The following is a 22,410-nucleotide window of genomic DNA, read 5'->3' as shown; positions in this document are numbered from 1 at the left end:
CTGTAGGTACCGCAAGGAGCAAGGAAGTTCCTGCGAGGCTGTGAATCAACAGGGTAAAAGCTAAAGAAGCAGGAGAGAGGGGGAGCAGGGCTGGGTTTCGGGCAGGTGACCCATAGGCCCACCTGGGGTGCCAGGCTTGGGGCCGTTCCAGGCTTCAGTTCATGGTAAGGGCGAAAAAAGCAACCTTTTGAACTAAAGAACTTGAGTTAACGTTCTAAGGCTGGCACCTACTGATACCCGATTTAATACTGGTCCACCTAGTGTTGGTGTGCGGTTCTATTTCTTGGTGTTAGTACATTTTAGTTATTCTTAAAATTAAAAAGCTTCTGTAAGCTTTAGCAGAAACTCATTTTTTTTTAATTTGCTTGAATAAGTACGGATTTACAGATCCCAGCGTGCAAATGTATCATTTTATATAACAGGTATTAATCATGCATGCAAATTGTGCATCATAGTCATGAAATGGGCTACAAATGCAATGAAAAATGAGGTATTCAAACATTTAACAAATGGCAAGGGGGCAGGGCCGAAGATGCTCCTTGCCTGGGGTGCCATTTGGTCCAGGACCGGCCCTAAGTGGTGGAAAGCATTTGTAGGCAGAGAGGCTGGGGAGAGACCCTGTCTAAGCAGGGGAGAGACTGTAAAGGCCAGCTGGGATGAAGTCTGTGTGAGTTTGTGTTCTGTTCTGTGTTATTTTGGATTAATCAGGGGAGGGATACTGAACTGGGCTCGAGGGTCACTGTGTCCTCGGGGATGCAATAAATTGGACCCCAAGAGGGGTTTATTTTAACTATCTTTTGTACTGAGTGAGTTCTTAAAGGGCCCTGAACAGGGGGCGAGCAAAGCTGTGGCATTCTAGGGGCAGCTGCCTGATATTACATAGAAGTAGCTAGATCAGGGGTGGGCAAACTACGGCCCCTCGGGCCGTATCCAGTCCGTCAGATCTTTTATTCTAGCCCTCAAGCTTCCATCAGGGAGAAGGATTGGGGGCTTGCCCCACTCCGGTGCTCCAGCTGGGGAGCAGGGTCTGGGGCTTGCCCCACTGTGGCACTTCAGCCAGGGAACATGATCGAGGGCTTGCCCCGCTCCGGCACTCCAGCCAGGGAAAGGGGTTGAGAGCTTGCTCTGCTCCAGCACTCCAGCTGGGGAGCGGGGTTGGGGGCTTGCCCTGTTCTGGGCATGCTGTGGCTCTGCACAGCTCCCAGAAGTAGGAGCATGGCAGGCATGTCCCTCCTCTGGCTCCTATGCATAGGGGAAACCTGGGAGCTCCACACGCTGCCCCCATCCCAAGCGCTGGCTTCGCAGCTCCCATTGGCTGGGAACTGTGGCCAATGGGAGCTTCAGGGACAGTGCCTGCGGACAAGGTAGAACCACCTGGCCGCGCCTGGGCATAGCACCCAGAGAAGAGACATGCCCACTATGCCACTGCTTCTGGGAGCTGCGGGGCTGGCGCCTGTGGACAGGACAGCATGCAGAGCTGCCTGGCCATGCCTCAACGTAGGAGCTGGAGGACGGCCATGTCGCTGCTTCCGGGAGCTGCTTGAGGTAAACGCCATCCAGAGCCTGCACCCTGACCTGCTCCCATGCCCCAACCCCCTGCGCCAAGCCCTGATCCCCCTCCTGCACCCCAACCCCCAATTTCATGAGCAATCATAGCCTGCCATATAATTTCCATACCCAGATGTGGCCTCTGGCCAAAAAGTTTGCCCACCTCTGACCTAGATAGACGGTTAATACACTGAATTCAGTAGTGTTAGGCTGGATTGGGGCCTGTGTGCATGAGCTCAGAATTTTGTAGAATACATCTGAATAGTTCAGAGAAACATCTGCTTATTGTAACAGAATTGCCAGTCCACTCAGACAGGTACATTGTTTCAAGGCAGTCTTCATGATTTCATGCCATTTTCTTGCTCACCTTTACTTGCTCATTATTATGATCTGTATTTGTCTTGTGGTAGCACTCAGGGGACTTGAATCAGGGCCTCGCTGTGTTGCATGCTGTACATCCACAGAACAAGAAGACGGTCCTGGATTTCAAAGTCTTCTCTTATGATGAACAACAAGAGGTGGATACAACAAACCAATGACAGGAGGGGTTGTTACCCGGAGTGGCACCCTAAACCCTCTTCCCTCCTGCTTTGGTCAAGCTGAGTTTGCTGAATGGCCAATTTACAGCTTGCTGACTAGGCCGCCTTTAACAATAAGCCATAGTGGTTTCAAGCGCTTTAGTGGTTTGCCAAAGTCTCCCCGTACAGGGTGAGGGAAACAAATAACAGTGAGATGATCATGGTTAGTTCCAACACAGAAATAATAATTAGCCCTTGGAAGAGTAAAATTCACCCCTTCCTTTTGGCCACAGATCTCATGCACATAGTGACTGGAGGGTTGGTCCCCCTCCTCCTCCAAATTCTTACTGCAGGGATGCCTCTGCATGCTAGGATGTGTACACTGAATTATTATTGTCGGGCTGATTGAGCTAGCTGGCTTTACTCATTGGCTTATTATTACAGTGTTCCTTATTAGTACTAAGCTCTGCATGCAGCTTTATTACTGGGAGTCACTGAGGCTACTAGTGTTGGGGATTTTGTGTCAATCTTTCGTTATTATTGTTGTTAAGAGAAGAAAGAATTGAAACCTTCCAGTCTTGACACTTTCCCTTTCCACTAGCAGCAGGCGTCCGGCTCTGTTCTGTAATCAACCCTGAATGAGTAAATGACTTTGAAAGGAACCAGACCCTGGCGGTCTCGCATTTCAGATGAACAGCAATGGAAACCACTGTGAAAAAATCTTTTCTTCCGCTCCTCTGAAATAAACCGGAGCTGCTTAGGAAAAAAAGGAGTGCCCTGACGAAGTTCAAGAAACAGACTAAACTCCCGTGCCAGCTGAAGTGCATTCTACACTGCCCAGAATGATACAGCCATTCATTAACATAAATGGCAGGGTAAATATTAAGGCTAGCATTAGACAGCTGATTGATTTGCCTGTAGAACCGCTAGATACTAATCATCAGGCAAAGCTCTTATTAGGGTGGGATACTTCGTTGAGAAAAGCAAGTTAATCTCAAGCAAACAGAAGTGCTGGAGAAGAGGATACTTGGATAATCAGGATCTGGATTTCCACCAAGTGACCCCTAGTTTTGCCTGCCTCCATTTTTGGTTGGCCAACTTGAGCTGACTTGCAGAGGTGTCGAGCGCCATCGCTTCTTTTCACGTCACTGAGTTATTGATGTTAAGGCTACAAGGGCCCATCCGATCACCTAGTCTGATCTTCTGCATCACAAACATCTCTTCCAGAAAGGCATCTAGTCTTGAGCTGAGGATCGCAAGAGATGGAGACTCCACCACTGTCCTTCAGCGTTTGTTCCAGTCGCTAAGGGTCCAGTAGTTTTCAGTTAAAAACTGATTGCTCAGCACACTCTGAAAATCAGACCCAAGTAGTCTCAGTCTTGTAACCCAAAAACAGAGGCATCCCAAAATTACTGGCCACTTTTGAAAGCATTGGCCCAAAGACCTCCTGAATCCTCATTCCCCAGAAGCTGAATCTGCGTCAGGGTGAATATATCCAGAAGAATTTTATGTAAGAGACAAGCACAATTGGTCATGGTTTCCAGTCACCGCTTAGGAGAGACTCAGGGCTGCAGCAGGAATGGGTATGGCTGCAGGGTGGGAGCAAGGTGAGTTGGCAGAACAGTCAGGACTGGAATAGCAGGGAATGCTGTTGGTCAGGGCTCAGGGTTGCATCGCAATGCAAGAGTGAACTAGTAGGGGGTATTGCAGACCAGGCTGAAGTGCATTGACAGGGTGATGGGGGCTCAAGACAGGAATAGCAAAGAATATTGCATGTCTGGCGGGGAGGGATGGACCAGGAATACTTATACAGATAAGACAACTAGCACTTAACCATATTCATACTGACCTTCCACATTTTTTACTGACACAAAACAAAATACAAAAAAGGCCAATGGGTCGGTATTACACATTTTTAAAAGTCCTCCCATGTCTGGAATACTACGATTTCAAAGCAATTTTGGACGCATATGACTTTTGTTTATGGTCCTATATGACAGATTTTCTTCTATAGAATCCAGTACTTCAAACTTCAAAAAATCACATAAATCCAGGTTAATCTGGCATAGTCCTAGTCTGGAAACATAGTGCAGACAAAGGAAATACTGTCTCTACACTGTCTTGCCATTTTTACTGATGTTCATTTTAAACTATCATTCCATAAATGTACTGGCTGCTGGCAACCCATATTGGACTGGACTAGCAGGGAGCTGAGAAGAGCAGAATAGAGGTGTATTTTCAGACCTGCATGAAATCCCAGGATTTAAATAATAAGGATGTTGCATTAATTGGGGATTGATCCTGCTTTGGGCAGGGGGTTGGACTAGATGGCCTCCTGAAGTCCCTTCCACCCTGATATTCTATGATTCTATGGTTCTATGTCAGGACTGAGGTGCTTTGCCAGATACTGAGATGGTCATCACCAGTGTGTGAAGTCTCAGAGGGGTAACTGTGTTCTTCTGGATCTGTACAAAGCAACAGAGTCTTGTGGCAACTTATATACTAACAAATGTATTGGAGCATGAGCTTTCATGGGTGAATATTAACTTAGTCCCCACAGACATACATGCTCGGAAGCATCTAGTGTTCTCCATGGGGTTGCTGGACCTCATGGACCAAAAGCTAGATCCAAACTGGTAAATGCTATGTCCCTATGAAATGTGATATGGCTAAAAGGACAAGTGCCCGGATCTCACCAAGACGGAAGATGGATGTGGGGCAGTCGTGTAGCGTGCCCTGCACCTGAATATTCCCAGCACAGACTCACTTGTCTGTGAGAGGGGCTGTATCCCATTGCAGACACGGGGCTACTGAAGGAAGATGAAAGCCATCAGGTTTGTCTTAGACAGTGCCAGTCAGGCCAGTAAGTGTGGTTTCTTCTGCTTGCTCCCCAGATGCCTTTTCACTGTCCGTGAGAGACAGCACCTCTGCTCAAGGTGACATCATCAAACACTACAGGATCCGCTCCTTAGACGGCGGGGGATACTACATCTCCCCCAGGATCACCTTTTCCTCACTGCACCAGCTAGTCCAGCATTACAGCAGTAAGCTGCCCGTGTTCCCGTACAGGGCCGTCTGTCATAGCATTTGAGATTGCTGGAATGAGGAGGCCACATGCTCTGGTGCCTCATGGCTAGTCGGGGGTTATCAATCAGTCACACGCCCATTGAGCAGCGACTGCATGTGGAGCAATGCCTGTAATAGGTAGCAGTATAGGGAAGGGGGAGGTGGACACAGGGTGGGCATGAAACGCCTACTCTAGCTAGCACTGGGAGGGGGTGCAGCAGAATGCAGGTATATGGAGCGAGTCGAGCAGCCCCTGCTGGTCACTCCCCCCACAGCCATAAGCAAAGTGACTACCTCAAATCGAACGTGCGCACGAGCAAAACCGCCCCTTCCAGGGGCACAGCGAGCTTCACGAGGCACAGAAGGGACCATGGAGGATCCCCGGGGGAAGGGATGTGTGTAAAGACTGGATTCCGGAGAGAGGTGTTCAGGGGGAATTTGCAATCACTGTGAGGCACTGGGGCATGAGCCGGCTGGGGAAGGGCAGCGCTAGGGGATCTGCCATTGCATGGGTCCTCCAGGCCAGCTCCTGGGGTGTTCAGAGCTTTGGGGCTGAAGCAGCCTGTGTGGAGTGGCCATTCCACACGCTGAGGAAGAGGAGGAGAATTACCCTCTGCACGTCTCCAGCCCAGCGACTCAGGCTGGAGGCTGGGTGGAGGGCTTGGCTCTTTACCAATGAGCTGACAAGTGTTCTCTCAATACCCAGACAAAGGGGATGGTCTGTGCCAGAGGCTGACCACTCCATGCACATCCCTGGTTCCCCAAAGGCCCTGGGCGCAGGATGAATGGGAAATCCCACGGGAGTCTCTGAAGCTTGTGAAGAAACTTGGTGCAGGACAGTTTGGAGAAGTATGGATGGGTAAGTGCAGTGCTTTCCAGGCCCAGCAGGGTCAGCCCCAGTTGCTACACATGGCCACAGGAAAAGGGAAAACCTTGTTTTCTCAGAATTGTCACGAATGCAGGACCTTGCTAGGACCCAGGCCGCTGCTCGTGGTGGGGGAGAGCTGGGAATTATGCAGCCCATTCAACTGTGCTTCTTTTGGGCTGTATTGAGGCTTTAAAGCACAGCTTTTGCCACAGGTATAAGACAACTGCACCTGTGTTTTCCCTTAGTGTTTCAGCAAGGGCACCTCCTCCCAAGCTTCTGGCCCTCTAGCCATTGCCTTTCCTGGGGGGAGACATCTCTGTCCCTCCTGACTGGGAAATGTCCACCCTGAAGAGTTCCTGCCTTTCCTGTGTTATTCCCAGCAAAAGACTGGCTGCCGAAACAGGCTTGCATGCTTTCTTTTCAGAGACTAATAACAGAGTGATTGTCAACAGTTATAGGTTGCCACCCACCACTTCCTATCCAAGCCTATTTTATTCTTAAGGTAAACACATTCCAGAGAAAACACATTAAAACAGTAGAAGAACCTATGTATATGCTAATAAGCTTATCAGAGATCCCTCTGGCCTGCCCCAGCTGTCTCCAACATGGGTTCTGGCAGGAGAATCCTTCAAACCACCCAGAAAACAGGTTCCAAATAGCCTGAGCCTAGAACTAGCCCCCTCCTGAAAAGTTTACTCTTCCCTTGATACAGTTCAGGGGTCTTTGATCTGGAATTTCCAGAAGCAGGTCATTTTTCTTCCCGAGGTGTAGCTTCAAAAGGCCTCCCGGGTACTTCCTAGGAATCCCACTTAACACGTATTGTCCCAGACAGTTCTTTGAAGTTTCTAACATTTACATTGCAGTCCTACAATAACACATAAACGATCGCATGTTTAATACAATGGATGCCAAAGGTAGGAAATAAGATTAAATCTAATTCAGGAAAGTTCATTCCGGATATTGCAGGAAATTGCCATCTGTTACAGCCCGGCTTGTGGGGCCAGGGGGAGGTGAGTAGTGGGAGGCTGTGTGCCTTGAGGGACACTATACCTACCTACCACACAGGGACCATGCATCCCCCTTCAAAGGATGCAACTTGTGCTCCTATACGTGGCTGGTCAGGGTGGGAAGGAGCTGGAGCTTAACTTCTCCTCTTCTTCCACCTCTTTGTGGTTGATTGCTCCCAGGAGAGTGCAGGAATTGCAGTTGTGGCCAGCACAGTGCAGAAGACTTGAAAGGAGCTAGGACTTTGCGCACACAGTCATTATGGAGTCAGACACCACGGTGAGGGGCATAGCTAGATAGCTGAGAAATGGGATGACACGGCAAAGGACATGAAGGCCGTATATGAGGAGAACATTTCCTATCAGTCGGGGTCTGGTAAGCAAGGGAGCCGTCTCAAGGGAAGTGGTGGAAACCACATTGTTTAAGTGACTTAAAACCAGACCTCAGAAAGGTCCTGAGAATATGCCATAGGGCAGGGGTTCTCAACCTTTTTCTTTCTGAGGCTCATCCCAACATGCTATAAAAACTCCACGGCCTGCCTGTGCCACAACAACTGGTTTTCTGCATATAAAAGCCAGGACCAGAGTTAGAGGGTAGCAAGCAGGGCAGTTTGTCCAGGGCTCCACGCCACAGGGGCCCCCATGAAGCTACATTGCTCAGGCTTCAGCCCCAGGAAGGTGGGGCTCAGGGCCCTCGGCTTCAGCCTCATGCAGTGGGCTTCAGCTTTCTACCCTGGGCCCTAGCGAGTCTAATGCTGGCCTGGCTTGGCGGCCCCCTGAAACCTGATACCTAGTTGAGAACCGCTGCCATGGGGATAATCCCGCATTGGCGGAGAAAGGGGAGTAGACTGGAGGCCCTGGTCTGTCTTCCTCCTGTGGAACATTCATGATTCCTCTCACCAGGAACTCAATAACCTCACACCACCCTGTGCTTTATTGCTCAGCTCCTCCAGAACAGAACCCTTAAAGGCTCCTTCCCTCCCCATCCCCAGCATGGAAAAGGGAGCCACCGAAATGTGGCCTGGATCCCCTGCCTCTTTCATTCTGGGGACACTACCCTCTGGAATAGCCTCTAAACCTCTTCCAAGGTTACCTACTCCCCGGAGGCATGAACTCCACAAGATCTATTACAGACTGGCTGAAAACAGTGCTTATATGGGCCATCCTCTCCATCACTCCAGCATCCCCCACCAGTGCACTGCAGTCTGTTTCCCCAGTTCCTAGTGTGTACCCAGCTGCCTCCACTCTCCACCACACCTTCCTGGAACCTCTACACAGTAGGGTTGCCAATGCCTTCAGGATTGTCCTGGAGACAGTCTCCAGGAATTAAAGATTAATCTTGAATTAAAGATACTGTCGTGTGATGAAACCTCCAGGAATTCGTCCAACCAAAGTTGGCAACCCTACTACACAGAGACCCTCTCAGGGGAGATGGGTCCTCTCCACTTCCTTCTGAGGCTTCTGCCATCTTGGAAGGATTGTTCCCCGTGGTAGATACCCTATTGCTTAGCACATTGATTGGTATGTTTAGCTATTTCACACGGTAACAGGAAGACCAGACCATCACATCAAAGGGCTTCTTGCTGTTAGTTTTCTATCTTAGGTAGGTGACCCTCCCCCCACATCACTGAAAATGGGACACTAGATGGAGAGGTCTCTGAGTAACTACAGATAATTCTTTCCCAGGTATCTGCCTGGTGGGTCTTGCCCACATGCTCAGGGTCTTACTGATTGGGAAGGAATTTTCTCCCAGGTCAGATTGGCCGAGACCCTGTGGGAGGGTTTTGCCTTCCTCTGCAACATGTTTGCAGCATGGGGCCTGGTTCACTTGCAGATTTAAACTTGTGTAAATGGTGGATTATCTATAACCTGAAGTCTTTAAACCGTGATTTGAGGACTTCAGTAGCTGAGCCAGAGGTTAGGGGTCTATTACAGGAGTGGGTGAGTGAGGTTCTGTGGCCTGCAATGTTCAGGAGGTCAGATCAAATGACCATGATGGTCTGTTCTGACCTTAAAGTCTATGAGGTAACTGAGCATCTCGTAATCTTTGACATATTTACTCTCATAACACTCCGGTGAGATAGGGAAGGCCTATTATCCCCATTGTACAGATGGGGAAACTGAGCCACAGAGCTTCAGAAGTAGTGAGACCCTCCTGTCTTTTTTGCTGCAGGCTATTATAAGAACAGTGTGAAGGTGGCTGTGAAGACCCTAAAGGAGGGATCCATGCCTCCTGATGCCTTCCTGGCTGAGGCAAACTTGATGAAGATGCTCCAGCATGACAAGCTGGTCCGGCTCCATGCAGTAGTCACCAAACAGCCAATCTACATTGTGACAGAGTACATGGCCAACGGTAAAGAGCCTCCCTGGGCTTTATTCTTTAGACATTTTGGCTGAGTTTCAAAGGTTAGGCCAGTGCTTAGGGTTTGTGAAAATCCTGTGCTTGCAACAGGTAATGTAGGGGACGATGCCCCAGGTGCTGACTTTCATTTTTCTGGGTGGGTGCTCCAGCTCTCCTCCGCCCCGAGGCTCCGCCCTCTCCCCAAGGTCCTGCCCTCGCTCTACCTCTTCCTGCCCTGCTCCTCCCCTGAGCACACCCTGCTCTCACTCCACCCCCAGTGCTTCCTGCCTGCCACCGAACAGCTGATCAGTGGGTAGCGTAAAGAATCCTGGTGCACTTGATAGAGACAATGAAGTTCCTGAGATCTTCCCAGAAGTAAAAAAGCTGTAGACAGGTTGGATAGCAATGGCTAAAGAAGGACTGGGACCTAATGTGTAACTTTCACTCAAATCATATCGTCCAGAGAACACCGTGTGTCTCCTCTTTCACAGGGTGCTTGCTGGACTTTCTGAAGACAGAGGATGGAAGCCAACTAACTCTCCCGAAACTCATTGACATGTCAGCCCAGGTCTGTAGTCAAAGACACCAGGATGAGCGTTTGAAAGACAGTGCAATGTTATCCAAGATGACATGTTTGCAGGCGCAAAGGGGATACATATTATTGGAGAGGGTTCAGAGAAGAGCTATGAACATGGTTAAAAGATTGGAAAATATTCCTGATGGTGATGGACTCAAAGGGTTCCATCTATTTAGCTTATCCAAGAGAAGGTTGAGGGGTGACTTGATCACAGTCTATACATATTTATACTGGGAACTGAAATTTGATAACAGAGAGCTCTTCAATCTATCAGATAAAGGTATAACAACCACCAATGGCTGGAAGTTGAGGTTAGACAAATTCAGACTAGAAATAATGTGCATTTTTTAACGTTGAGGGTAATTGCCCAGTGGAGCAACTTACCAAGGGTTGGGGGGTGGATTCTCCAGGACCGGTCACTTTTAAATCAAGATTGAATATTTTCTAGAAGCTTTGTAAAAGTTATTGGACTTGAAGCAGGAATTAATTCAGAAAAGTTCTATAGTCTGTGCTATGCAGGACATCAGACAAGATGATCAAAATGGTCCCTTCTGGCCTTAGAATCTATGACTCTGAACTTCCAGAGGTAATAGCCAGGGGTTCCTCCTTTCACCTGCAGTATTGATGGGAATGTCAGCGCATCAGCAGCACCATCGGACACCTCACATAGGGACCCTTTTCTTAGCACTCTGCGTAATATGGAAGACAGAGTCTTTCCTGGCTTAGTGAGCAGAAAAGTCTTTTCTCTTTTCTCCAGACAGCCTTAGTAAGAGAAGGTCCTGCTCTGGAGTGACAGTGATCTACTATATGTAGGGACACAGGCAAGAAGAAAATCTGGTTTTCAGAGATGCTGAGCATCTCCAGTTCTAGCTGACTTGATTGGCAGTAATGAGTGCTTAGCCCCTCTGAAGATGAGGCAACATAGTAAGGGGGATTAACATGCACTGAGGTGCCTAACATTAGGCAACACTTATTCTTGTAATATGACCACTGTGTCCTCTATCTGATGATCTCAAAGTGTTTTTTTGCAAACATTAACCAATGTAGCTTCACAACTTCTTTGGAGATACATACACATATTAACCACCTTATATGGGTGGGGAAACTGAGCTGCAGGGTCTTGCCCACAAAGCTGGGGATTTTCAGAAGCACTTAACGCTGGCTTAACACTGCTCCTGGTGGAATCAATATGAGCTTTGTCATTGATTTCAACAGGAGAAGAGCTAGGCTGGCATTGAGTATATTAGAAAGCCTGACTGAGGACCCATCCAAGGTCAGAGCTGACATGAGAACCCAGTGCTCTTGGCACCCAATGCAATTCCTTAGCCACATGGCCACCATTCCGCTCTTTGGTGGCGATGAGCTAACTTCACAGTAATTTTCAGTTGTTATATTTAACAAGTCTCTTTTCCAAGGTACTACAGCATCCAGCCACAATTCATATTTGTTTTTAAATGAATAAAATACCTGGAAATGTGTATTTCTGAGGAGGTGCTATCTGACACGACAGAAGCATCTGCTTTTCATTTTACCCAGAAGCAAAAATACTGAAATATCTTTAAGAAGCCACCCCATTAGCTATTTTTATCCCTCTCGTGAATGGTGTAACAATTCTTTTCCTCTTCACTCGTGATAAAATCTGGTCTGCTGCCCTACCTTTGATATCCGTAATAGAGTAAGGGGAGCAGCTGCAGACTTAGTGGTTAGAAGTTGTTTCTGTTTTTTATAACTTGAAGGAAATAATCATCGGTTAGTTTGAAATTCCCGAAGAGAAACACAACCGACCAAATTTAACCCTCAGGTAACTCCTTCAGTTGGGGGTTACACCGGGGAATTTGGCCCAATGAGTTTGTAGGGAAGAGAGAGAAAAATGCCATATCAGGAGCAAAGCTGAGCAAATTTAGGAAACTGGGGTAAAAATCTGTCTGGGGATTGGCCCTGCTTTGAGCTTTGAGCAGAGGGTTGGACTAGATGACCTCCTGAGGTCCTTTCCAACCCTGATAGTCTATGAAATAATTGATTTTTTTTTTCAGTTTAGCCACCAAATCAAAATATTAGGGCAGGTGGTGGGGCGGGGGGAATTGTTTCTGGTGGACTCAAACCCAAAAATTTTTGGTTTGTCTTATTGAAACAAATAAATGAAAAAAAATTATTTCAGGTTGAACAAAATGTTTTGTTATTGTTGGATTTTTTTTCCATTCTATTCTGTTTCTTTTCCAGGAGTTTTTTTACCCTTTCATTTCTTTGTTTTTTACAAATAAAACTAGCTAAATATCTAAAGGAAATGTTTCAAAACAAAAAGTTGAAATGTTTCATTTAGAAAATGTCAAAACATTTCAATTTTTTCAGGAAAAAAAAAAAAAACCAGCCAAAGCTATCCATCAAATTTGACCGGAATTCACAAATAGTTTTGGTCGACCTGAAACTGCATTTTTCTGCTAATAAACTATTAATCCAAAAAAATTCAGCCAGCTCTAATCTGGAGAGACCAAAGTGCAGCCCCAGGTCAAATATGGGCTAGAGAATTCCACAGTGAAGCCATCAGCCCGTTATCTTCACTGGGGTGGTGCGGGCTGTAGTGACCCCAGGGCCCAACATGCATTGTTCCATCCATGCTTGACCTCAGCAGAACACTTGCCAAGCACTTTGAGAGTCTGGGGTGAAAGGGGATCTCATGACCTCCAGACTGGCTTACCTTCTGCTGGAGCCCTCCCTAAGCAAGTGCAAGAGGCCCAGGTCCTCTAAAACTGCCCTCTAATGGAAAGATTCTTAGTTTAACAAGAGACCGTTGGGGTCTCAGTAGCCCAGCCCAAAGGAATGTGACAGTGGCTTGTTCTAGTCAGTCCCCTCCAAAGAAACAAACCAATTGCCTGCAAATCAGCACATTTATGCTGATCATCCTCCCACTCCTGGCCTAGCATGGGAGACAGGGGCCCTTTCCTGCAGGTAGAGCATCTGTCCAGCTGCCCTCAGAACTCCAGTGCTCTGGGCTCCAAACCTCTTTGCAGCGGAGGCGGCATTCAACCCAGCTGGGCCTGTGTTAACCCTTTCCTTGCTGCCCAAAGGGATGACACTGAGACACGCCACTACACACGCATGTGTCTCTAAAGCACTTAGGGATGCTTCTGAAGGAATGCTTAGGGATGCTTTCTCTGAAAATCCCACCCAAGTGGGCAATGCTATCTGTTTCTATTCACAGGCCCTGTTCTTTATTAAGCAGAGAAATCTCAAGCTACTGAATCTTTGGTTTAATCTTCAAATAGAGGGAAGTAGGGGGCATGCACTGTTAGCGTCATAAATCCCCATTAAAGTTCCTACAGTCAGGTCCCTCCTATGGCCCATGTATAAAGCGGAGAATATCTCCTGCCAGGCACAAGGGCTGACAAAACGCATTCCAATGGCTGGACTTGCTATGTGTGTGCCCAGCATAGCAGAGACAGGTAGATTATAAACCCAGAAGAGACTACTATGATCATCTAGTCTAGTCTCCTGCATAACACAGACCAGAGGATTTCAGCACAGGCCACAGAATGCTGGGATCTTGCAGCCTGAAGACAGTGAATCTATCACATGCACCTAATGATGGGATGATTTAGTTGGGAATTGGTCCTGCTTTGAGCAGGGGGTTGGACTAGATGACCTTCTGAGGTCCCTTCCAACCCTGATATTCTATGATTGTAAAGGAGGCTTCAGCTCGCCAAGCCAGTGCAGGAGCTACACAGGGATTTTTTGCATCCCTTCACGCTGTGCACATCTGTGCCATTGCAGGCCTGGTGCAGAGCCAGAACTTTCCAAACCCCAATTGCTGGGCTTCAGTTAATCACTGACTGTTTCTGGCTGGGGTGATGTAAAGCTAGTCATGCTCTTTCACAACATGTTTACTCGTGGTGTTTTGAATACGTCATGTCCCAAGGCAACTTGACCCTTCAGACGCAATTTGCAGCCAGTAGCATCACCTGTAGTTAAAATTAGAAAGTTTTGGGTGCACCGAATTCATCCTGTGGTCAGTCTCACACACACACACTCGGATGCACACACATGCTGAAAGGAAACCGTATAGTCTAGTGCTATCTCATTAACATCAGGACAGGAAGTGACATCAATTCTTCCATTTTCCACTGAGGCAAGCAGCGCTCAAGCTTGAAGGGTGTTGATAGAGGGTGAAATACATATTTGGAAAGTACATGTTAGTATCCTGTTTAAAACCACATGTAAGCAAGAAGCTGATGAGAATCTTAATGGGTGGAAAATCGTAATGCCCTAACCTCAGGGCGTGTGAAAACCCAGATTGGTGCTAGGCCTTCTTGCCAGGGCTTATACTCATCCACCCATTGCCCTGAGTGTCTGGGCTAAAGCTGAACCTGTCACTTTTCAAATACCCCTTCAGAGCTCCCTGCTTCTGCAAAGCCAAATTTGGCAATTCATTGATCTATGACTATTAGTGGTAAATAGGCCCAATGGCCTGTGATGGGTTGTTAGATGGGGTGGGATCTGAGTTACTATAGAGAATTCTTTCCTGGATGTCTGGCTGGTGAGTATTACGCACATGCTCAGGGTTTAACTGATCACCATATTTGGGGTCGGGAAGAAATTTTCCTCCAGGGCAGATTGGCAGAAGCCCTGGCGGTTTTTCGCCTTCCTCTGCAACGTGAGGCATGGGTCACTTGCTGGAGGATTCGCTGCCCTTTGAAGTTTTAAACCACAAATTGAGGACTTCAATAGCTCGGACATAGGTTGGGGCAGGGGTTCTCAAACTGGGGGGTCAGGAGCCCTCAGGGGGTCATGAGGTTATTACATGGTGGGTCATGAGTTGTCAGCCTCCACCCCAAACCCGACTTTGCCTCCAGAATTTATAATGGTATTAAATATGTAAAGAGGTGTTTTTAATGTAAAAGGGGGAGGGTTCACACACAGATGCTTGCTGTGTAAAAGGGATCACCAGTAAAAACGTATGAGAACCACTGGGTTAGGGGGTTGATACAGGAGTGGGTGGGTGAGATTCTGTGGCCTATGTTATGCAGGAGGTCAGACCAGACGATCATAATGGTCCCTTCTGACCTTAAAATCTATGAGTCCATGATTCTTTGAAAGCCCGCAAACCCTAAAACTTGCTATTACTCTTATTTACAGGAGAGTTTATCATGCGTTCGACACTTCCCAAACTCTGGTCCCTTGCTCTAAGGAGCTCAGCATCTCAGACCAAAAACAATAATAATCAAATTATATAGAAGTTAGCTCAGTTCAGGGAGTGTTTCTAAGAGGGACATGAGCAGGGTCAGGGGCTTGGCTCAGAATGCTAACACATTCCCATCATATTAACGCTCTAGGATACAGCTTCCATTGGTCTCTCAGTGAGTGATGACTGTATGCTTACCTATACTGCTTGGCTGTCCATGCCACACTGTACAGAAGAGGTGAATGGATGAGATTATTAATGATCATTTCCTGTTGATCATCTTAGATTTAAACTATTCTGGCTATGACTGAAAAATGGGAAGAGGTTTTTTTAATTTAATCTGCAATGTTTTCAACTAAACGCCAAGATGTAGGGGATTAAAGATGGTCTTGTGACTGAGCCTTGGAATCAGAAGATCTAGGCTTAGTCTCTGATTCTATCACAGATGTCCTGTGGCCAAGTCTCTTCATCTGTCTGTGCCTCATTTCCCCATCTGTAAAATGGCAAGAACAACCCTTCCTTTCTGCCACACTTTGTCTGTCTTGTCTATACTCTTTGAGGCAGGGATTGTCTCTTCCTATGTACACTGAGCGCAGTCCGACCCTAATCTCATCTGCAGCCGGTAGGTGCTACCATAATACACGGAATAACAGCACAATCTTGTGTCAGGGAGGGGATGGACAAGGTCTTTTCCATCTTTAATGTCTAGGGACCAGGAGGCTTATTTGAATATTCTCGTGGTAAACACTGTGGCCATGTCTGCTCTCCTAGGTTGCAGAAGGAATGGCATACATCGAGAGAATGAACTCTATCCACCGAGACCTGAGAGCAGCCAACATCCTTGTCTCTGAGACGCTCTGCTGTAAAATTGCTGATTTTGGCCTGGCCAGGATAATAGAAAATGAGTACCTGGCCCAAGAAGGTAGGTTCCACTCATGGCACTGTACGGAAGAACCTAGCTGAAGAAGTACCAGTTACATTTGCAGCTTGCGTTTCTCCTTCTCACAATTCCACGCCCACACAGAATGAATATAACGTTGGAGACTAAAACAGGGTTCAAAAAAGAACTAGATAGATTCATGGAGGATAGGTCCATCAGTGGCTATTAGCCAGGATGGGCAGGGATGGTGTCCCTTGCCGCTGTTTGCCAGAAGCTGGGAACGGGTGATAGGGGATAGATCACTTGATGATTACTTGTTCTGTTCATTCCCTCTAGGGCACTGTCCACAGTTGGAAAAAGGATACTAGGCTAGATGGACCTTTGGTCTGACCCAGTATGGCCGTTCTTATGTTCTTATGGAGTAGAATACTATAGATACAGGGGCATCCTATGGATTCATGCTAAGATCTCTGGCTCTGCTAGTGGATAAACTCAACCTCCCTGAGGCTAGGGGAAAAACTGACTCCTGAACTGAAGTCTTTGCAGGGAAATGAAAATTTTTTTTACCTATATCTGCATACTATAGTGGTGCAATATACAATGAAACTGTAAGAAATGGGCTTGAACTGCAAAATTTGGGTTTGGATCCAGATTTGAAACACGGCCTCCATTCTGATCCAGGGTTTTGGTGTGGCCAGGTGTAAAAGCCAAGGACAATTGACACAATTTGGATTTTTAACTTCCATCCCCCCAAGTTTGGAGACATATCTGGCTAGCGCTGTGGTTCTGTTAGTGGTTCTTCCGAGGGGGGAAGTATCTCTATAAAAAGATACGCAAGGAGCAACTTCTAGCTGGCTCCGTTTATATGAAGCTGCTTTTTGAATCAACTGATAGAGCCAGTGCCCTGAACAAAGCTCCCAGTTTGGGTTTCTGCTATGGTAATATGTGGGACTAAGAGAATGTGAGCACCAAAAGGGTATTGAGCTAGGTGGTTCAATTCACTCATCTGTCTAGCCACACCCGACTGGCACACAGCAAAATACAGTTTACTCAGCTATAGTATTCTTTAGCTACCCAGATGCTGGTTATGAGAGAGATTCATTCAGCTTGCTATGAGCCTTTATAAAGTATACGGGAAACAAAACAGACCGTTTTTTAAGTTTCATTAGGTCTCCCGTAGAGCTGGCTGGAGGATGACGATTCTGTTTGGCAAAGGATTTTGAGACTTCGAGATGTCTTCTGATTTGCAACAAAACATGAACATCTCAAAAGCCGCCCCCCCTCCACAAAATGTTTCATTTCAACTAAAATGTTTTGCGTTGGGTTTGATTTCTGATACTGTGCCCGTTGTGTTTGGGTTTGCAGGATTTCAGGGAGGTGTTTAAATCAAAATGCTGTTTTCATCAAAATCGTTATAATATTTAGTTTATATTAGGGTTGTTTTGTCCTTAATAAAACCTGAATTGTGGGCTTACCCTCATCTGATGCTGGCAGAGCCACAGAACCCTGAACTTAGGTTTTTCCAGGTAAATAAAAGTGGGACAGATTTTCAAATATATATTTTTAATTTACATATATTTATATTTCTCCATACCCTCTGTAGTACACTGGCTAAATACTGTGTCCCTCTCTAGTGGCTGATCTGCATAAAAGATAAATCCTACTACCGCTGGCCTCTAATGGAGTTACTCCTTTACCTTAAGTGACAGAGGCTTTAGTTTTTGTGATAAAGATCTTGGGTTCTAGCATAGGTCGCAAGTGAAGGTTCCCCTTGGAGAGGCTAGCCCCCTGCCCTGCCTCTCCTGGCAGCGGCCATGCCCCCACTCACTGCTCTCAGTGCCCCTCTCTTCCCTCCTCCCCATGGCTTAGCCTCTCAAAGCCTCACTTATGCGTCACCTATGGATTCTTGCTCCACTGACTACTCATGGTAGGGAGATCATTACAAAGATATTAATCCCTATCTGAATGCACCATGCCCTCCACTCATGGTTAGGCCATATAGAAGGTAAAAAGCTACATGTGCTATGAGTTATAACATTCCTTTAGCACAAGTGTTTGCAGCCTGTGCTTTGGTCCTGAAAATCCTGGGCTCTATCTCTAAAATATTATTGTTGGAAGTAATACTTATGGCAAGTATTTTCATAGAATCATAGGTCATTAGGGACCTCAGGAGATCATCTAGTCCAACTCCCTGCTCAAAGCAGAACCAATCCCCAAACGGCCCCCTCAAGGATTGAGCTCACAACCCTGGGTTTACCAGACCAACGTTCAAGCTACTAAGCTATCCCTCCTTCCAAAGCCAAAATCTATTAAATCCATGGATGATACAAAAAATGGTCTTCTAAGCCTTTTGATCCTTTTCACTTTTCACTTTATTAGTGTAATTACAAGCTGTTCTTTTCTTCTGTTGGCTATTACTCATTTTCTGTAATGTTCATATCATGCATGTGTGGTTTGCATGCTGCATGTGATTTTTGATGTATTTGGATACCTTTTTATCTTAATTTGCACTTGCTTTTTAAGGTTATAGACCATTCATTGTTTTATAAAGTAGAACCAGAGAGAGCAAAATAAAATTACACAGACAAGGATGCCTGATAGTGAAGGGGAAAGCCAGGAACTGGTCCATTCTATGATGAATTATTTTGATTCAGTTGTACTTTAAACAAACATTGTATCAGCCCCAACATCTGGATAAGACCTTCTGAAAACCAACATACTTGAGCAGAGTGTGCAGAGTATGAATCCAGGAAGACACTCCACATTAATGTCCTTTTTCAAATTTCTTTCTTCCTGACAGGTGCCAAATTCCCTATTAAATGGACAGCGCCAGAGGCAATTAATTTTGGGGTTTTCACAATCAAATCTGATGTCTGGTCATTTGGGATTCTTCTAACAGAAATTATAACCTATGGCAGGACCCCTTATCCAGGTACAGTTCCTCGAGAATACAGCCTTCCTTCCCATTTACTGTGGAGTGCATCACAATTCCCGCTGAAACTGCTACTCCAAAGTTACGAGGACTATTGCTCAGGGGATCAGCCATGAGATATGGAGCCTTTTACCTCTCTAGTAGGTTAATTGCTTGACTCCTGCCAAGGCCCCAAGTCAGCGAAGCACTTAAGCAGGTGCTTAAATTTAAGTCCCCATGGATGGAACTACTCAGGTCCTTGAGTGCTTTGCTGAATCAGAGCCACAAAGTCATTGCAAAGCGTAGGCTGTTTGGTGGCCTATGTGGAATGTGTCTGGTGGTTGCAATCCAGTTCCCACTGGGCAGCAGTCTATGGCACAAAACCAGCCAGCTTAGCCTAGGTGTGTCCTTGTTGGCAAACTCTGTAGGGAAGCTAAGGGCTGGGACTGGTCCATGAAATGCAGATGGCTCTCAGAGATGGTGCTGGAAGCAGAGAGGGAAAGCTGCCTGGCATTGCTCCAAGAGCAGGAAGTGGTTCTCTGGGACCATTCCTTGCTCTTTCTATGCCTCCAAGCAGAGTTCCTCTGGTTAGCTTCCTCTGCTAACCTTGGAGCAGTGGGTGCTGTCCAGGGTTCTCTGCTCAGTGTTCCACTCTGGGGCCCTTGTTTTGACCTTTAACCAGCCTCCCCCCTTCCTGGTTTGATTATTTTGTTGATTCCGGGGTTCTTTTGCCTCTGCCCTTCTGTTAAGGGGGAAGGTCCTTATTGGTTTTATAGGCTGGCCTCCCTCTGGGGTCTCAATCAGGCACACAGGGCTTAAACAGGCTAGGGTAGGTCATGGAATATCAGGGTTGGAAGGGACCTCAGGAGATCATCTAGTCCAGCCTCCTACTCAAAGCAGGACTAATCCCCAGATTTTTACCCCTGTTCCCCAAATGGCCCCCTCAAGCATTGAACTCACAACCCTGGGTTTAGCAGGCCAACACTCAAACCACTGAGCTATCTCTTCCCCCCCAGAAGGAGAAGGAGAAGGAGAAGGAGAAGGAAGAAGAAGATGCTGGACTCAAGCAAGATTTAATCCCGCTAGCTCAGATAGGGGCGCAGTGAAGTTGCAGCAGCATGGGCTGTACATGCCTGCCTGGAAACCTGGGTAATTACGCAGGTGGCCAGCCCACCATTAAGCCCATGGCATTACTGCTCCAGGACCAGAGCTAGCGAGACTGAAGCTAGCTTGGATGTGTCTAGAGGAGAGACAGCCACACCCCGTGATTGCAGTGTAGATGTACCCTGACTGCGAGTTTACTGAGGCAGCTTCTGTGCCTAATGCCATGTAGTCCTGATCTTCACTGGGGCTTCTAGGAGCTACCACCATGTCAATAATAATAAGTAGCCGCTGAGTTCTGTCCTGGGGGGTGGCCTCAGCAGCTGCCATGATGCTCTGCAGCTTTAAAGCTGTGCTCTCCTCTCCTGGCACATAGACGCCCATGCATGGTGAACTCACGCTCAGGGTCGGGGGGTGTGTTTTGTTCTAGGCATGACCAACCCCGAGGTCATTCGGAACCTGGAGCGGGGCTATCGCATGCCATGCCCGGACGATTGCCCTGGAGAACTCTACACCATCATACTGAGGTGCTGGAGGAGTAAGCCAGAAGACAGGCCCACCTTTGAGTACCTGCAGTCCGTCCTGGAGGATTTTTACACGGCAACGGAAAAGCAGTATGAGCCAGAGCCTCTGCCATAGCCAGGAACCTCACCACCCCCTGTGGGACAGCGTTGCAGGAGACGGATGACAGCATGGAGTGCTGGCTGGGGAAGATCCTCCACTAAGCCTTCTTCAGCCACTTAGCTTGGGTATCCTGTGGACATCTAATACAGGCTTTCCCCTCCCCCTTGTTTGGTGTATGCAGATCAGTTCCAGATTAGGCTAGGAAATGATGCATTTTGGAGGCTTCTGGGAGGGAGGGGGTGGGACTCTGCAAGCCTGTGGAGATGCAAAGAGAAGCGTAATCAGTAGTTGGCAGAGCTCATTCATCCCTTGCATGGGAGTCCGAGCCCAGGGAGCCAGTATCTGCATCACAGTCACATTGGCGTCACAGTAGGGGCCAGTGGACTCCCTTGTGGGATAAGAGAAGACAAGGGCTGACCGGCCCATGGAGACTGATGTACTCCCTGCCCCTGGAGCTGGGTCCTTCCTGTCAGGGGGTTGACAGGGCATCAAGGGAGAAGCTGGCCCTGTCTCTGTCAGTGCTGCACTGGTTTGGCTGGGGCCTTTAACGTCCAGGACTGCCAGTCCATGCAGCACCTATTGCCGGCCAGCAAATAAAGAACTTTGTTATCCAAGCACGCTTCTGCCTTCATTATTAAACTCTCATTTGGCATCATGATAATCATGTGACACAAGAAAGTAGGCCATGCTGGCTCAGACCAGTGGTCCAGCTAGCCCAGGATCCTGTCTTTGACAGTGGCCAGTGCCAGGTGCTGCAGTGGGAATGAACAGAAGAGGGCAATTATCACGTGATCCATCCCCTGTCATCCATTCCCAGCTTCTGGCAGTCAGAGGTTCAGGACACCCAGAGCACAGGATTGCATCCCTGATCATCTTGGCTAATAGCCACTGGTGGAGCTATTCTCCAGGAATTTACCTAATTTTTTTTAATCCCACTTACACTTTTGGCCTCATAACATCCCCTGGCAATGAGTTCCACAGGTTGACTGTGTGTTGTGTGAAGAAGTACTGCCTTCTGTTTGTTTTTAATCTGCTGCCTATTCATTTCATTGGGTGAGCCCTGGTTCTTGTGTTATGTGAAGGGGTAAAAAACACTTCCTTATTCACTTTCTCCACACCAGTCATGATTTTATAGACCTCTATCATATCCCTCCTTAGTTGTTTCTTTCCTAAACTGAACGGTTCCAGTCTTTTTAATCTCTCCTCATACGGAAGCTGTTCCATATTCCTAATCATTTTTGTTTTCCTTGTCTGTACTTTTTCCAGTTCTAATATATCTTTTTTTGAGATGGGGCAATCAGAAATGCACACAGTATTCAAGGTGTGGGCGTACCATGGATTTATATAGTGGCAATATGATATGTTCTGTCCTATTTTCTATCCCTTCCCTAATGGTTCCCAACATTCTTTTTGCTTTTTTGACAGTCGCTGCACATTGAGTGGATGTTTTCAGAGAACTATCCATGATGACGCCAAGATCTCTTTCTTGAGTGGTAACAGCTAATTTAGGTCCCATCCTTTTGTGAGATCTCTTTGTAACTCTTCACAGTCAGCTTTGGACTTACCTATCTTGAGTAATATTTTATCATCAAGAAATTTGCCACCTCACTGGTCACCCCCTTTTCCAGATCATTTATGAATATCTTGAATAGCACAGATTCCAGCACAGACCCTTGGGGGACTCCAATATTTATCCCTCTCCATTGAGAAAACTGACTGTGTATTCCTACCCTTTGTTTCCTGTCTTTTAACCAGTTACTGATCTGTGAGAGGATCTTCCCTTTTATCCCATGACT

At 47.0% G+C, this 22,410-nt stretch overlaps 1 protein-coding gene across 4 annotated transcripts in view; it reads left to right on the top strand.

Annotated features, from left to right (window-relative positions):
• BLK (BLK proto-oncogene, Src family tyrosine kinase) overlaps window positions 1-21,228 on the top strand; it is a 69,464-nt gene extending 48,236 nt beyond the window's left edge. For 3 of the 4 annotated variants that reach the window (XM_050948843.1, XM_050948844.1, XM_050948845.1), the window contains exons 7-13: window positions 4,961-5,110; window positions 5,839-5,991; window positions 9,178-9,357; window positions 9,837-9,913; window positions 15,870-16,020; window positions 18,779-18,910; window positions 20,421-21,228. In XM_050948843.1, coding sequence (XP_050804800.1) covers window positions 4,961-5,110; window positions 5,839-5,991; window positions 9,178-9,357; window positions 9,837-9,913; window positions 15,870-16,020; window positions 18,779-18,910; window positions 20,421-20,629 — 1,052 coding nt within the window. In that variant the 3' untranslated portion in view covers window positions 20,630-21,228. The remainder of the gene's footprint in view (window positions 1-4,960; window positions 5,111-5,838; window positions 5,992-9,177; window positions 9,358-9,836; window positions 9,914-15,869; window positions 16,021-18,778; window positions 18,911-20,420) is intronic. The other variant, XM_050948846.1, reaches the window with a different exon arrangement.
• The last annotated feature ends 1,182 nt before the right edge of the window (window positions 21,229-22,410 follow it).

This window comes from Gopherus flavomarginatus, chromosome 4, assembly GCF_025201925.1.
Source record: "Gopherus flavomarginatus isolate rGopFla2 chromosome 4, rGopFla2.mat.asm, whole genome shotgun sequence".
In the NCBI taxonomy this organism is placed as follows: domain Eukaryota; kingdom Metazoa; phylum Chordata; order Testudines; family Testudinidae; genus Gopherus; species Gopherus flavomarginatus.
The sequence above is the reverse complement of the archived record's forward strand: the minus strand, read 5'-3'. Positions and strand labels throughout refer to the sequence as shown.